Genomic DNA, 16,803 nt, shown 5'->3' with positions numbered 1-16,803 from the left:
TCTTTGAATGCACACCCAGCTCTTTGTGAGGAGCTACGAGCAGAGAGAACTCTGGGATTCCCACGCGGAAGGGCGTCGAGGTGGGCAAGCTTGGAGGCTGGGGGGCTCGGGGATGTGCCTGGCAGAAGTGTTTGCACCACAGTGCTTGCTGTTACATGAGACAGCCCACTGGAAAGAAAGCAAACAACCCCTTGAATGCATGTATTTAGGGATTTATAAAGTCAGGTATGGAGGAACAGGAGTGGAAAGGGACCCACTGTCGAGGTGTTATCCCCATGTTTATATGACTTAGCTCGACAAACACACCTGGAAGTAGACGGCCGTTGTGCGTCAATACTGAAAACCTTCGTATATGAGGCAAACAGTGGACTGCGCACACGTGGAACAGACCTTCAGCTCGTCTCCAGACAAGGACACGAGATCTCTCACCCCAGAAAAATAGAGAAAACCCAGCTATGTGCACGGCTCAGGGATCTAATCTGTAAAGAGGTAGCTAATGTTAAACCTCTTTATGGTTTAGAAGTGGACGTGGCCAGAATACTGGGCATTTGTGCCTTTTCTGGGAAAACCGTTCCCTTCCTGAGCTGGGTGTCGATGTATACGGAGCTTGGACCTGAGCCTGGCCTCCGTAGGTCATTAATCAGGGGGAAATTCCACGGTGGGTGTCTGCCCTGGCGTTTTATTTGGCAGCTGGGTCCGAGCTGACATCCTAATGGTTAGTTTTCAGAGACGGTTTGTCTCTTCTGAGAAACAACCACCTTCAGCGGGACCCTGGCTGGTGTCCGTGTTTGGTCCAGGTCTTGCGTTGGCGCCTGACTGCTAAAGGACACTGCGTGTGTGTCTGCACGGGGGTGGGGGGAAGTGTTTGGAGCAGGCAGGACGCTCCTTTGCTCACCTCACCAGGAGACAATGTAGGTGAAGATGCGCTTTCATAGTCGTGGGATGGGGCAAGGGCCCAGGAAACGAAGCAAAGAAGCCGGTGAATATAAAGGAAAACGTTGATAAGTCTGTCTCCGCAAACTGGAAAAACGAGAGACAGGGAAACCCCGTTACGAATAAGCCTTAATGAACATCTGCGTGAAAACGTCACGAAACGTATATTCAAAGCATGTCTACACAGACACAGGAGTCCAGACTGTGACGAGGTGAAAGAGAGGGGAAAACCTCAAGATAAAAATGTAGGCAAAGGATATCGGCAGGGGGGTCAAATATTGAAAAACACCACCTTACTTGGGACCCAAAAACTGGACGTCGAGACCAGAATGAGAGGCTGCTGACTCCCGTGAGACTGACAAGTTATTTCTGAGACGTGTTGTCTTCTCAAGACACTGAAAGCCATCTGTAATAATTTTTAAACACATTTTACTTGGCTGTGCCAGGCGGGGGGTGCAGCACTCGAGATCCTCAGTCGCGGCACGTGAGCTCTCGGTTTCACCGTGTGGGGTCCAGTTCCCTGGCGAGGGACTGAACCTGGGCCCCTGCACTGGGAACACGGAGTCTCAGCTACAGGACCACCAGGAAAGTCCCTGTCATGATTCTAACGTCACTGATGCACGCTGCATGCTCATTAAACATTCTCCTCCTCGCTTCCTAAGTTGTATAAATAGACTACTAACAACAACAACAACAACAACTGGGAAAGATGAAAAAAGCAATAAAACCCAGGGCTGTCAAAGATGTGGAGAAAGGGGCAAAGCCCTAAGGTGACTGCGTGTGGTTGGCACAGTCTTTGTGGAGAACACGGAAGACAGGTCTCGGAGTGAAGGACAGACAGAACTCAACACGGGCAAGCCCACCTCCGGACTGTGAGGCTATTCACAGCATGCCCACAGGGCCGCACGGCAGCAGGAGGCCAAGGGAACGGGGGCAGGGCCGAGAAAATCCCACGCCTGCCCAAGAGCATCCAGTGTGGAGATGAGGCAGTGCTTCGCGGTCAGAGAAAGCAAGCGCCTTCCTTTAAAAGTCAGGCAGGAAGAGGAAAACGAGCGTCATATGTTAACACGTATGCATGGGATCTAAAAAGATGGTAGAGATGGACCCACATGCGCGGCAGCAGTCAAGATGCAGACCTGCGGAACAGACTTGTGGACGCAGCGGGGAAGGAGAGGCTGGGGCGAGCGAGCGCGTAGCCCAGAAACAGACAGCTGCTGGGAACCTGCTGTCTGCTGCGGGGAGCTCAGCCTGGTGCTCCGTGCTGACCTAGAGGGGTGGCGTGGCCGGGGCGGGAGGGAGGGGACACGTGTATCCCTACGGCTGGTTCCTCCTGATGGGGAGCAGAAACTAACACAGCACTGGACAGCAGTAAACCTCCAATTAAAATGAAAGAATTTATAAACATTTGTTTTTGAAGGACGTTTAGTATCCTGCTATATCTGAAGCGAGGTGAAAGTGAAGTGGAAGTCGCTCCGTCGGCTCTTTGCAACCGCATGGCATTCCGCAGGCCAGAATACTGGAGTGGGTGGCCGTTCCCGTCCCCAGGGGACCTCCCAACCCAGGGATCGAACCCAGGTCTCCCGCACTGCGGGCAGATGCTTTCCTGTGGAGCCACTGGGAAGCCCAAGAATACTGGAGTGGGTAGCCTATCCCTTCTCCAGCGGATCTTCCTGACCCAGGAGTCAAACAGGGATCTCCTGCATTTCAGGCAGATTCTTTACCAGCTGAGCTATCAGGGAGAAAAAGCAGGACATAAGCCTTTGCATAGGGGCTCCCCATGTGGCTCAGTGGTTAAGAATCCAGGAGACCCGGGTTCCATTCCTGGGTGGGGAAGATCTCCTGCAGAAGGAAATGGCAACCCACTTCAGTATTCTTGCCATCCATGAACACAGGAGCCTGGCGGGCTACAGTCCACGGGCTCACAGAGAGTCAGACACGGCTGAACAACTCAGGTAAGGGAGATAAAAAAGAGATAAGGGGACAGACTGATACACAAAAAAAGTTACAAGGAAACAGAGGATCTGTGAGTTTGATCCCTGACTTGGGAAGATCCCCTGGAGGAGGACACGTCAAGCCACTCCAGTATTCTTGCTGGAGAATCCTGTGGACAGAGGAGCCTGGCGGGCTACAGTCCACAGGATCGCAAAGAGTCGGGCACAACTAAAGCGACTTAGTATGCAGGTGCTAAGTGCTGGGAAGGCAGACCCAGCAGATAACCAGAGCGGGGATCTTTTTTCACTTGGATTATTACGGGACAATGGAGAGGCACTGATTTCAGTGAAACCGAAGCCGGAAGGATGACAGAGGGCCAGTTCTGTTAGACATGAGCGTAGTGGGGCTGGGCACAGGCGGAGGGCAGGTTCAGGGGCGAGCAGAGGGTGGAGGTGAGACTGCAGGGAACATCAGAAGCCACAGCGTCGAGAGGCCCTGGGCTCCTGCGGAGGTTTTTTTATCTCCAGAGTGATGGAAAGCCACTGAGAGCTTTCAGTCAGAGGAATAGCTTGGTCAAAGACGCAGATAAGGGACTTCCCTGGGGGCCCAGTAGTTAGGAATCCACCTGCCAATGCAGGGGACAGAGGTTCAACCCCTGGTCCGGGAAGACTCCATACACCGCGGGGCAACTAAGCTGAGCGCCACAACTACTGAGCCCGCGCTCGAGAGCCCGAGCTGCGCCGTCAGAGAAGACCCCGGGCCACAGTCCAGAGAGCAGCTCCGCATCGCCAGCGCCAGGGGAAGCCCGCAGAGAGCCGCGAAGGCCCAGTGCAGCCAAAACAGATGGCTGGCTGGAGGGAGAGTGATGCAGCGGAGTGAAGGGCGGGTGCTAAATAAACCCATCGAGAGAGGGACAGACACCTTAGTGTGAGCTATTCAGAGGGGCACAGGGGAGCCGCGGCCCTGATTTTAGAGCTTCACCTGTGTCTTAAAGGTCTCCGTGGTTCGAGACTCAGAACAGTCCACATGCCAAGAAAGCATGTTTGTGGGGAGCATGTTCTGGCCCCTCGAGAGCCACACAGGCGTCGTGTTGGTTAGATGGCACACCTAGCAGACAGCAGTCCTGGAATCAATGCTCGGTTTTCTTCTCTTTTGGCCGATCACATCGCTCGTGCGCTCTTAATTCCCTGACCAGGGACCGAACCCTCGGCAGTGAAAGCAGGCAGTCCTAACCGCTGGAGGTCCAGGAAGCTCCCAATCCATACTTTTTAAGTGAAGAAATTAACCGAGTGTTTAGAGCAGAAACAAGCTCATGAGGTATTCATAAGAAAAATAAAAATCAAACTGAAACAACATAGCGAGACACTCAGCTGTGTGTCCGTTTAGGCAAACCAGGGTTTGAGTCCCCGCTCCACTGTGTATTAGCTGTGTGACTGGGTGGGTCATTAGAACGTCTCAGAATCTCAGCTTCCTCATCTATGGCAGGAGAGCCAATCTAGCCCCAGGATGCCATTTTTTCTGAAGAATAAATTTTAAAATGCCTGTTAGCGCTCCGCACCGTGCCTGCTTTCCAACAGTCACTTGGTAAACCTCAGCAGTCACTCCAGCTGTGAGAGGGCACAAGCGAAACACGGGAAAGGAGCACTGAACCCGGGCAGCTCTTGCGCTGGACCGACAGCAATGATTCACTGAAAAAGCAAACTCTTCCTAGTTTTGATCCACATACGATGTGAGCTTCCCTGCTGGCTCAGATGGTAAAGAATCCACCCGCACGCAGGAGACCCAGGGTTCGATCCCTGGGTCGGGAAGATCCTTTGGAGAATGGAATGACTACCCACTCCAGTACTCTTGCCTGGAGAATTCCATGGACAGACTGTGGGGTTGCAAAGAGTCAGACACAGCTGAGTGACTAACACACTTATGTAAGATTAGGTGTCAGCGATGAAAGCAACGGATTAGAGTAAAGGTGATCGTAAAATCGGGCTGGTGCACTAACCTATGGGAAGAAGAAGCAGATGCGAACCATTTTTCATATTGTTACACCGTGGGGTGGCAGTGGAGCAGTCAGGGGCACTCTGTTGGTTTTCAGAGATCTCTACCTTGCTGTTCTGTTACAACAAGCTCGAGTTTATTCTGAATGAAAAGAGGAAGCATGAAAGTCTAGAATAAATGTATTTGCACACAGAGACTCTTGAAAGTTGATTGGACTTGCAAGGAGAGCAAACCAGTCAATCCTAAAGAAAATCAAACCCTGAATATTCACTGGAAGGACTGATGCTGAAGCTGAAGTTCCAATACTTTGTCTACCTGATGTGAAGAGTCAACCTGTTGGAAAAGACCCTGATGCCGGGAAAGATTGAAAGCAGGAGAAGGGGACAACAGAGGATGAGATGGTTGGACGGCATCGCCGACTCAATGGACACAAATCTGAGCAAACTTTGTGGAGATACTGAAGGACAGAGGAGCCTGCCGTGCTGCAGTCCGTGGGGCTGCAAAGAGCTGGACACAACTTAGTGACTGAACAACAACACACAGAGCCAACTGCCTTTCAACAGAAAAGGCTGAGCTACTTTCTTCGGATGTTTCCCCATAACTTCATTTGGGATTTGCTAGTGCAATTCATGGGGGCCCCGTGGCACAAACAAGGGAGTCTTGAAAATTCTTCCTATTTTCAGACAAAAAGAATAAGTCCCCAAATAGCTGAGAGCCAAAAATCAACAAGACACACACACACACACACACATTTAAAATTTTAAAGAATATTTTCTCGGCCACGTTGCATGACATGAGAGATCTTAGTTCCCTGACCGAGCCCACAGTACTTGCATTGGAAGAGCCGAGTCTTAACCACTGGGCCACTGGGAAAGTCCCAAGGAAATATGTATGTAAGACTGAGCATCCGATGATTTTCTATTTACCAGATTTTAAGAATCAATAATCACATTCTACCAGCTCTTGTGTATAAGCTGCCTTTTTTTTTTTCCCCAGGTGTCCAGACAAAACACCTCCCTGTGAAAGAATAAAGTGGAATTCTGTCTAGAAAGCTCTTAACCTCTGTGACCGAGACCGGAAGAAACAAAGCACAATACTTTCCTTTTAGGAACACATAAGCGTCTATGAGTTAACTTAAGACCCCTGAAGCTTTGCTCGGGAGTCAACAAAAACAAATAAAAGTTTCTCATTTTTTTTTTTTTTTTAAGAAAAGGTATTCTGAATATGAAGAAGTAAAAAGGAAAAAGTTGAAAGGGGAAATAGGAGGTGGCACAGCCGGTGTGGGCAGAGGTTTAAGTCTGTTCTGCAGGCCCGGGGTGCAGGAACCTCAGCCCTGGGCCCAGCTCCCACCGCACTGTGTGCGTTGCTGGAATGGAAGCGCGCTTGTGGGCTGGGGCAGGATTCCACAGCTGCAGACGGCGTCTGGTGGTGAGACCATTTTTAAAAATTATTATTTAATTCTCGATGGCTTTGTTTCGATGGCCACCAGTTTCATCCCAAACAAGTTGAATCGAATCCTGTTTCTGTTCCTTCTGGCCCGTGGGAATGTCTCCCCTTATCTCTCTGTGAAATATGTCACATGTAGAGAAGAATGCATGAGGAGATGCGAGGGGAACTTTCATAAAGACACTTGTGAAACCCAAGCCCAGACATGGGCCGGGCCGAGCTTTCTGACTGCCAGATCTCAGCTTTCAGACTCACTGAGAATCAGTTGTTCCGATGACGGCTTTGGCTGCATGGCTAATTCCCCAAAAGTGGACACACGTATCAGCTTTATCTACGCAGCAGCAGCAAGTAGAAGGGTGCTCCTCTGAGCTCTTCAGGGTGGTCACAGCAGCTCCATCTGGAAGAGCTTTGGAGTGATTTGAGGGTTCAGTTTTGTTTCTACGGGAGCGGAGTGCAAGCTCAGATTTATGGCGGCTAACAGCTGTCCTGTCACGACCACACTGGAATTTAGGGCACTCTGAGGAGTTTCAATCTCTTAAAATGAAGAACCTTTGGGTGGGTCTGGGATGTCAAGGGTGTTGTAAATGAGAGAAAAGGATTCCAGCACCCAACCTGTTTTTGTGACTGTCTTTGCTGTTTGAAATTCTCTGAGTGCACACATGTTTGAACGGCACGATCACGTAACCTTCTGACGTGTTTTAAACATCAGAGAGGAGCTCCGTGCCTCAGGTGAGGATCATACCCGCATCGGATGGGTGATAGAGCTGGGTCTGCAAATCAAGATAAGCCTGCCCAAATGAAACAAAAACTAGGGCAAAACCTAAATGAGTTTCGGCCCAAGGGAAACCGAAACAGCAAAGGAAAAAAACCTCAACTCCCCTCGCGGTCCACGTGGTCTCTGCAGTCCAGGCATGTCCAGCGTTAAGCCTGTGCCCACGACTCTCTGCACTGGCTCAGTAGTGCCCCCTCATCCCAACCCAGGTCAAACTCCGACCTGAACCTCAGCATGTGACCTTATCTGCAAACAGGGTCTCTGCAGATGTGCGTGTCCTGGAGTCGGGGGAGCCCCCAGTTCCAGTAGAAAAGGGGGGGGACGCCGGGACACACAGAGATGAGGAACGTGCGACGGCTGCGGCGGGGGCTCAGGTGGGTGGAAGGACCAGCGGCAAGCGCCAGAGGCCAGGAGGCAGGCAGAGGCGGGTGTCCACAAGGGCCCCTGCCCACACCTCGCCTCGGGGCTCTGGCCTCAGAACCGCCAGAAAATGAACTCCTGTTGTTTCAAAGCCATCAGGTTTGTGGTAACCTCTTACAACCACCCCAGGAAATGAATACACTCATAAACTTGACTCCTTTCTTTCTTTAACGATTTAATTTAGGGATTCATTTAATTTCGGAGACTCTACAGGTCACGATAGACTCTCCTACTTGCCCAAAAGTATACGCAAAAAAATATTTTAAATGATCTATTTTAGAGCTTCCTATTGTACACTTAAAATATTTTAACAGTATCAAATACAATATTTAAAAAATTTTTTAAAATAATTCCTATTGGATTGGAGTTGCTTTATACTGCTGTGTTAGTCTCTGCTGCACAGCAGAGTGAGCCCGCTCCGTGTATACACGCACTCCGTCTTTCTGGATCACGTCCCCACTTAGGTCACCACAGAGCGCGTAGTAGAGCTCCCTGAGCTACACAGTAGGTGCTCACTAGTTACCTATTCTGTGTGTGCTGAGCTCAGCACCTCAGTCGTGTCCGACTGTGACCCCATGGACTGTAGCCCGCCAGGCTCCTCTGTCCATGGGATTCTCTAGGCAAGAGTACAGAGTAGGTTGCAATTTCCTTCCCCAGGAGATCTTCCCGAGCCAGGGACTGAACCTTCGTCTCTCGCATTCACAGGCGGCCACAGTTTGGTGGCTGAACAACAGCAACGCACTGTGTCACGTAATGCTGTTACACTGCGCTGCGTCGCACACTGTATCCTGCTGCACCACGCTGCTATGCTAGCTTATGCTATGTTTTGTTATGGCATGTCATAACTAAGTTAATTTTGGGAGGCACTGCTCTCCCCCAAAGGACCGTTTCAAGCAGAGTTTTGGCTGGGGTGCTGAGCTGTAATGGACATCAGATGCTGATGTGAGGCTCAATCCAGTCTGCCCTGTGGACACTTCCGAGTGGGTGAGTGAGGACGGAGTGGATTCAGCAAGTCAGGACTGACACTGGGTAGGGGGGAACGTCGTCACCCAGAAATGTGGGAAGCGCTGGCCTGCAGCACGGGACGCACGCACTAGGAAGGGTCCGACCCGCTTCACTGGGGATGACCATGTCTAGGTCCATCCGCGTTACTGCAGATGGTGTTATTCCGTTCTCGGACAGCAGAAATTAACATGACACTGCAAATCAACTATGCTTCAATAAAATAGATTTCAGAAAATTAAATGGATCGAAAAGAAAAAAAAAACAGATTGTCTGATAGTCTAAATGAAGAGGGTTGATGGAAACCTGCTTATGGCTGCCTGTGAAATGATGCAGGCTCCTAACACCAGGTAGGGACCTGCAAGGGGTGTGTGAAACAGAGAGGATGTGGGGTAGTGTTAAGTAAATAATTAGGAAAACCACAATGGGCCAGGGGGCGGCTGCAGAGACAGAGAGAGAGAGATGGAAAAAAACACACAGGAAGTCTCTTAATGTTGCCTCAGAACATGAAAAGGGAATTCCTTTTCTTTGCACAAAAAACATACAGTACTTTTTCTTGATGTATAGTTGATTTACGCTGCTGTGTTAATTTCCGCTGCACAGCAAAGTGACCCAGTTAAACACATGTATGTACTCTGTTTTATATTCTTTCCCATGATGGTTTTTCACAGGATACGGAATGTAGTTCCCTGTGCTATATGTTAGGTCTTTGTTGTTTACCTAATACTTCTATAATCAAAAATAAAAACAAGAAAAGAGAGACTTGTAAAAACGTCCACTTTCTGAGTTTTAGAAAGCTGCTGTGAACGGCATCCCAAGACCGAGCTAATTTATTCCATCCTCAGAGGGGATTTGTGAGCACACACCCGAGAGGTCACAGTGCCGACAAGGAGAGGCTTCAGCACCCGAGACTCTCTGACCCAGAGCAGCAACAGCAGACACCACCATAAATGTCCCCCGCCCCCCCAAGAATTTGCCCAAAGGCACTTTCTGATGTCCTGAGAAGCAACGCAATTGCTTTCTTTCGGCCAAGCCAGGAAGCTATGGGATCTTAGTTCCCTGATCAGGGGTCAAATCCTTCTACCCTGCACGCTTAACCGCTGGACTGCCAGGGAAGTCCCAAAGTTAACAGACCTTTAAGACCACATGATCCCACTTTCACTCATCTCCTATCAATTTTATTTCCCATGCCTATCAAAAAAAAAATCACCCTAATTGGATACTTGCCCTTTAGTCTGTGAAACACACTATTGGGCTTCCTGTGGCACAGTGGTAAAGAAGTCACAGGCTAACGCAGGAGATGCAAGAGACACAGGTTCGATCCCCGAGTCGGGAAGATCTCCTGGAGGAGGAAATGGCAACCCACTCCAGTATTCTTGCCTGCGAAATCCCACGGACAGAGGAGCCTGGCAGGTTCCAGCTCACGAGGTCACAAGGAGTTGGGCACGACTGATCACGCATACACATATTAGTGGGAATGGTTAATTTTCAGTTTTCAAGAAAGCTTATTATTTTAATTTAAAAAGGTAATAAAGTGATATTAAATTGATATAATGTTTTAAAAAAAAATTTTTTTTAAACTACCTTCTCCCAGTTTGAGGACAAAGCTGAATACTAATTCTGTAAATTCTTAATCATTGTGAATGTTGACAAAACAGACCAGAAAGATGGCTTGCTTCTTACTTTTACGGAACATATGATGGTATGTAAATGAAAAGAATCTAACCTGGCACATGGGGGGAAAAAAAGCAAATACTGGTTTACATCAGTTTAAAAAAAAAAGAAAAAGGAGAGAAAAAGAAAACAAGGTTGTCAGAACCTGCAAAGGAGAGAAATTGACTAAAAGCAGGTCCAGGGGAGTAACTGCGAAACAGATGGTGTACTTAAATCTGTTTACTGCCAGGAAGTCGATGTGGCCCAAAAGCCGATCACACGGCACCGGGCTCCAAGAACACGGTTTCCTTGCTTAATTACACTGCAATGTATATATTTCTTGGAATCCAACCTGGCGTTCCAGCCTGGAGGGAAATCCCATGGTAGGCTGATGAGCTGAACTTGCCTCTGGAAACCGGGCCATGTGTTAAAAATCAACCCGCGCTGCCTCAGTGTTTGCACCGCCTTTCGAATCCATCCATCCTCAGCTCAAGTCCCCTCTCCTCTGCTCAGGAGTCCTGTGACCCTGAGGTCAGCTCCCCTGGGTGTTCTCAGAGCCGTGGTCGTTGGGGAAGGGGGAAGGACTCAGGCAAACGCAGTAAGAGACCAACGGGAGGTTTGATATAAACCAGCGGGGACCCTGTGCCTGGCAGCGGGCTTGCAGCATCAAAGGCGGCCATGCCGGGGGTGGGGGGCCGTCAAGCAGCCTGAGCCCCACCCCCAGCCCCACAACGTGCCAGCTGTGAGCTCTTCCTGCGGCCACCAGCTCTAGGCCGGGGGCCACGGGCAGTCAGCACCAGCGTGGCCCTGCTGTCCTCGTGGGATCTAATCCCCAGTGTCGGGATGGATGGCAAGCAACCGCTCATTCAAGCAAACTAAGTGTCCAGTCCCTTGGACTGCAAGGAGACCCAACCAGACCATCCTGAAGGCAATCAACCCTGAATATTCACTGGAAGGACTGATGCTGAAGCTGAAGCTCCAATCCTTTGGCCACCTGACATGAAGAGTGGACTCATTGGAAAAGACACTGATGCTGGGAAAGATTGAAGGCTGGAGGAGAAGGGGACAGCAGAGGGTGAGATGGTTGGATGGCATCACCGACTCGGTGGGCATGAGTTTGAGCAAGCTCTGGGAGACAGTGAAGGACAGAGAAGCCTGGCGTGCTGCAGTCCATGGGTCGCGGGATTCAGCCACTACCCACAGAAAAGAAACACGAATATCCCTTCTATGTGTAAAAAGACTGTGGCTTCAGCCATGGTACAAGAGACTCAGAATAACACCTCCACATACCACCTATTGCTCACCAGTTTGGCAAAGAAAAAAACTTGATCCCATACTGTGTTGGCCAAAGTGTGGGGAAGTCAGCCGCTCTCCTCCATGCATAGATCCTCAGTTGTGTCCGATTCTTTGCGACCCCAGCTCGCCAGCCATGGGATTTTCCAGGCAAGAATACTGGAGTGGGTTGCCATTCCCTTCTCCAGGGGATCTTCCCCACCCAGGGACTGAACCTAAATCTCCTTCATTGGTAGGTGAATTCTTTACCACTGAGCCACCGGGAAAGCCCCAATCACTGTCACGAGTGAGTGAGTGGAAGTTGCTCAAGTCGTGTCCGACTCTTTGCGACCCCACGGGCTATACAGTCCACGGAATTCTCCAGGCCGAAATACTGGAGCAGGTAGCCATTTCCTTCTGCAGGGGAACTTCCCAACCCAGGGATTGAACCTAGGTCTCCCACATTGCAGGCGGATTCTTTACCAGCTGAGCCACAAGGGAAACAGTCCCCATCATAAGTGGCACTAAACAGCCTGCTCAAAAGGCACCCATTTACAGCACGAAACCTGAAACAAGAAGGCAAAACTTCACGCAGGATGAAACTCTTTCACCACTCTGCACACATCTGGGAAAACTCAGTGAAGGTTGATTTGGGGGTTATTGCACATTTCAGGGAGTAGGTGAACCTGCAAACACAGAATCTGCCAATAACACAGAAGGACCGTAAGTGTTAACATGGGTTGTCTCCAGGAGAGAAGACTAGGTCAGTGAGACACAGGGATGGAAGGGAGAATTCACTCTTGAGCTAGTCTTTGCTACTTTGGGGATCTTTGTAACACATATGTTTATTATGTCTCCAAAAAAATAAATGAAAAGTTTCAAGAAACTGCACCAGTGATGAGACTTGGCTCACCTGTGTAAGACCTAAGACATCCTTTTGCTATAGGTAAAAAGAGGGTGACAATGTCAACCTCAGCGGGTGGGGACTTCCCTGGTGGTCTGGGGGTTAAGACTCTGGGCTCCCGAGGCGGGGGGGGGGGTCCCTGGTCACGGAACTGGACCCCACAAGCCACAACCAAGAGTTCATGGGCCGCAACTGAAGTTGCAGATCCCACGTGCTGCAGCTAAGACCCGCCCGACACAGCGAAATAAACCAAGATGTAAAAACTCATTGGGTGGTGGGAAGGCTCTAAGAAGAACTGTTAGGAAAAGGGTCTGGAGCAAGTGTCTGGCCTGTAACAAGCACTTGCTAAAGAGGAAAGGTGTGGTGATCGATTCCCTTTCCCTCTCTCCTCCAGACCCTGACTCCTAAGGGGGATAAGTCTTCAGCTCTCCTCCTGGAGACACCTTTGGCTTCTGAGACCCCGTTCTTTTCTAATTCTCTCCCCACTGCATCCAGGACTACGCCAAGCACTCAGGTTGCTTGCTGTTCTTCAGTCACTAAGTCGTGCCTGACCTCTGCGACCCCACTGACTGCAGCACGCCAGGCTTCCCTATCCTTCACTAACTCCCAGAGTTTGCTCAGACTCATGTCCATTGACATGAATCATCTCATCCTCTGCTGTCCTCTTCTCCTCCTGTCCTCAATCTTTCCCAGCATCAGGGTCTTTCCCAACGAGCCACCTCTTCACTCTATGTCCATTCTGCTCTTTAATAAATAAATAAATAAATAAATAAATAACTCTGATTTTGTTCCACATGGCAATGGGCTCAGTTACAAGTACTCTCCACCCCAGAACTCCCCTGCGGCTGCATGAATGGAGCAGGCAAGCCAGTTCTGGCCAACGAGACAAGGGCAAAAATCGTCTTGGCATCCCTTCTTGAATAAAGAGCAGAGCTTCATTAGGAGGAGGCACTTGGCCTTCCCTTCTACTTCCTGCCTGGAACATGGGTGTGATGTCTGGAAGTGCGACAGCCATCCTGGGACCATGAGGAAGACAGCCTTACACTATGAAAGGAGAAGAAGGAAGAAAAAAGGAACTTAGGGCTTTGGTGAAGTGACTGAGCCATAAGAGTCCATCCCGAGTTAGAGAAGAAAAAATTAAGCCCTTCCTCACTTAGGGCACCGTGGTAGGCTTTTCTCGTCTGTGCAATTGAGACATAACTAAATCGACATTGCTCCCAACAGAAAACTCAAGCACAGAGGATGTGGAGGGCCTTCATCCGCCTTCCTCACTCCTCAGAAAAGTCAGCTCAGGTCACACTCCAGCCACCACCAGTGCGTTCCAACTTCAGCCCCAATCTCAATCCCCAGACCCAGCTCCCAAATGCCGCTGCCTGAGGCTCCCAGACCTCTTGTGCTCAGGTCACCGCCTGTCTCCCTCTGCCCACAAACAGACTTCTGCTCCTGATCCCCATTCGGGTCCTGGTTACCATCCAGCCACCCCATAAAACAGGGTCGGCCCCACAGCCCACTTTGATCTGCCCTTCGCAGCTCTGAGCCTCAAATCCCGCATCTCTAAACTGAAATGATTACAAGACATGTTTCTCATGGGGTGTGGTGAGAGTTACATCACACCACTGGGCCTCCAGCCGCTTTCCCGGGAAGAGAATGTGCTGACCGAGTGAACGCACAGATCCAGGGGGGCTTAGCAGCTAATCATGACCTTGGACACAGCTGCCTGGATTACACGTGTGTGCACATGGCTTTTGGCAGATTTCGGTTGTTCTTAGTTTAAAACGACTGGCCGGCTCTGTGGGCCTTGGAGAAGCAGGAGGAAGCGGGGCTGAGATGGAGTTGACACAGTATCTGCATTCGGGTTACGTGCCAGATGCTGCTCTGAGGACGGGCGGTGAAACAGTGAACGCGTGGTCAAAACCCCTGGCATGATCATTTTCTTCTGGTGGAGAGAAGAGTCCACTGTATTTCAGAGGCTGGCAACTGGGGGAAAAGGCGGTTGCTACTGGTGCTGTTCAGTCGCTCATCCATGTTCGACCTTTGTGACCCCATGGACTGCGGCACAGCCCGCTCCCGTCCTTCACCATCTCCTGGCGTTTGCGCAAACGCATGTCCACTGAGTCGGTGATGCCGTCCAACCCTCTCATCCTCTGTGGCCCCTTCTCCTTCTGCCCTCAATCTTTCCCAGAATCAGGGTCTTTTCCAGTGAGCCGGCTCTTCGCATCAGCCCCAAAGTATTGGGGCTTCACCTTCAGCATCAGTCCTTCCAATGAATATTCAGGGTTGATTTCCTTTAGGGTTGATTGGTTTGAATCTCCTTGCTGTCCAAGGGACTCTCAAGAGTCCTCTCCAACACCATAGTTCAAAAGCATCGATTCTTCGGTGCTCAGCTTTCTTTATAGTCCAACTCTCACATCCATGTATGACTACCAGAAAAAGCACAGCTTTCGAGAAGGTGAATTCATGTCCAAATGCTGACTCCTCCACTGATGATCGCGGAGCACAGAAGGGGAGTTTCAGGGGTGCAGAAGTGGAGGGAGGGGCTACATGCACAGGCGGCTCTGACAGCAGTCTTTCTTTTTTACCTTCTTATTTTCTGTTGGAGGAGAGCTGACGAACAATGTTGCCATAGTTTCAGGTGAACCGCGAAGGGACTCAGCCTTACACACAGATCCCTTCTCCCCCAGGCCCCCCTCCCCTCCAGGCTGCCGCATAACACTGAGCAGAGTTCCCTGCGCTCTACAGTGGGGCCTTGTTGGTTTCCCATATCCCACACTCTCTGACTCTCCCGTTCCCCCATCCTTCCCTCTTGGCAACCATAAGTTCATTCTCTGAGTTGTACAGAAAATCTTGAGGGGGAAGAAACAAGAAAATGTCAGAAGCTACTGACCCTATGGAAGTGGAAATGATTTTTACAGTTTTTCTTTATACATTTCTGATATAGTTTGAGGTTTATCAGCAATTGCATATTATATTTTTTAATTTTAAAAAATCTTAAAAAACAACTTTAAGAAACTATTATAATCATACCACCCTTACATAAGTAATTTAACCAATTTATACATCAATCTCTCTCTCTTTACACACACACCAATGAGATATACAAGAATTTATATATGATAAACACATAATAAGAAATTTATAATAAATCTATAGATTATTACACATTAAACTTTATGTATTGTATGTGTATATATATACATACATACCTCTGTGTGTGTATATATAATGTCTGATAGAGATACACGTGTATAATGTTGGATAGATGTGTGTAGATCTATAAAATATTAATATTGGACTTAGAGACTGTCATACTGAATGAAATAAGTCAGAAAGAGAACTATCATACGGCATCACATATAGGTGGAATGTAAAAAAAAACTGTACAGATAAACTTATCTATGAAACAAAAGCAGAGTCAGAGATGTAAAAATCAAACTGATGGCTACCCGAGGGAAGGAGGGGCGGGATCAACTGGGAGGCGAGGATACACTTTGTTGCTGTTCAGTAGCTCGGTCGTGTCTGACTCTTTGCGACCCATGGCCTGTGGCCCAGCAGGCTCCTCTGTCCGTAGGATTCTCCAGGCAAGAATACTGGAGTGGGTTGCCATTCCCTTCTCCAGGGGATCTTCCCCACCCAGGGGCCAAACCCGCGGCTCCTGGGTCTCAGGCAGGTCGCTTACCACTGAGCCCCCTGGGAAGCCGCCGTCTGGTAGTGTGTTCCTTCTAGCCCAGACCCCTCACTGGGCCTCCCCGCCTCCAGACTATCCCCCGTAGTGTACACAGCAGAGTAACACAACAGTGTAAAGCAATTTTACTCCAATTAAAAAATAAAATAGCAGTTAAGGGCTGCCCTGGTGGCTCAGTGGTTAAAAAAAAAAAAAATCCGCTGGTCAGTGCAAGAGACACGGGTTTGATCCCTGGTCCGGGAAGATCCCACAGGCCGCGGAGCAACTAAGCCCGTGCGTCACAACCACTAAGCCTGGGCACCAGAGCCCGGGAGCCGCAGCTACTGCAGCCTGAGCGCCCGGGGGGCCCGTGCTCAGCAGCAGGAGAAGCGCCCGCAAGGAGAAGGCCGCGCACCGCAGCGAGAGAGCAGCCCGGCTCACCGCAGCGAGCGGAAGCCCCGGTGCGGCAGCCAAGAGCCGGCACAGCCGAAATGAAACAGAGTTCACAAACTCAAACCACCCCAACTGCTCCCTCTCCTCCATCCGCCCAACCCAGAGCTGTCGCGTCTGGTACGCCTGACTGTGGCTCCGCCCTCTCCCACACTTGCCTTCACGCGCATTTTCCGTCTCTCCCGCTGATACACCGCCTGGTCACAGAACGCGGGCCCACCCCACCCTGAGTTCTCTCCATCCACCCCCACCCCCATCCAAGGACACCCTCCCGAAATGCACATCTGATCGGCCACGCTCGGGCTTAGAAACGTGTCTTCAGTGACGAGAGACAGAGACGCTAACTGCCAGCGCTAAGACAGAAGA

General features: G+C 50.0%; 1 protein-coding gene across 2 annotated transcripts in view; it reads right to left on the bottom strand.

The window, feature by feature from the left end:
- LOC138419380 (uncharacterized) overlaps nt 1–16,803 on the bottom strand; it is a 78,401-nt gene that overhangs the window by 23,526 nt on the left and 38,072 nt on the right. For both annotated transcript variants that reach the window (XM_069552233.1, XM_069552234.1), the window contains exon 3: nt 896–1,020. In XM_069552233.1, the coding sequence (XP_069408334.1) occupies nt 896–1,020 (125 nt within the window). The remainder of the gene's footprint in view (nt 1–895; nt 1,021–16,803) is intronic.

The sequence above is a fragment of the Ovis canadensis genome, chromosome 14 (assembly GCF_042477335.2).
Source record: "Ovis canadensis isolate MfBH-ARS-UI-01 breed Bighorn chromosome 14, ARS-UI_OviCan_v2, whole genome shotgun sequence".
Taxonomy (NCBI): Eukaryota; Metazoa; Chordata; class Mammalia; order Artiodactyla; family Bovidae; genus Ovis; species Ovis canadensis.
The sequence above is the reverse complement of the archived record's forward strand: the minus strand, read 5'-3'. Positions and strand labels throughout refer to the sequence as shown.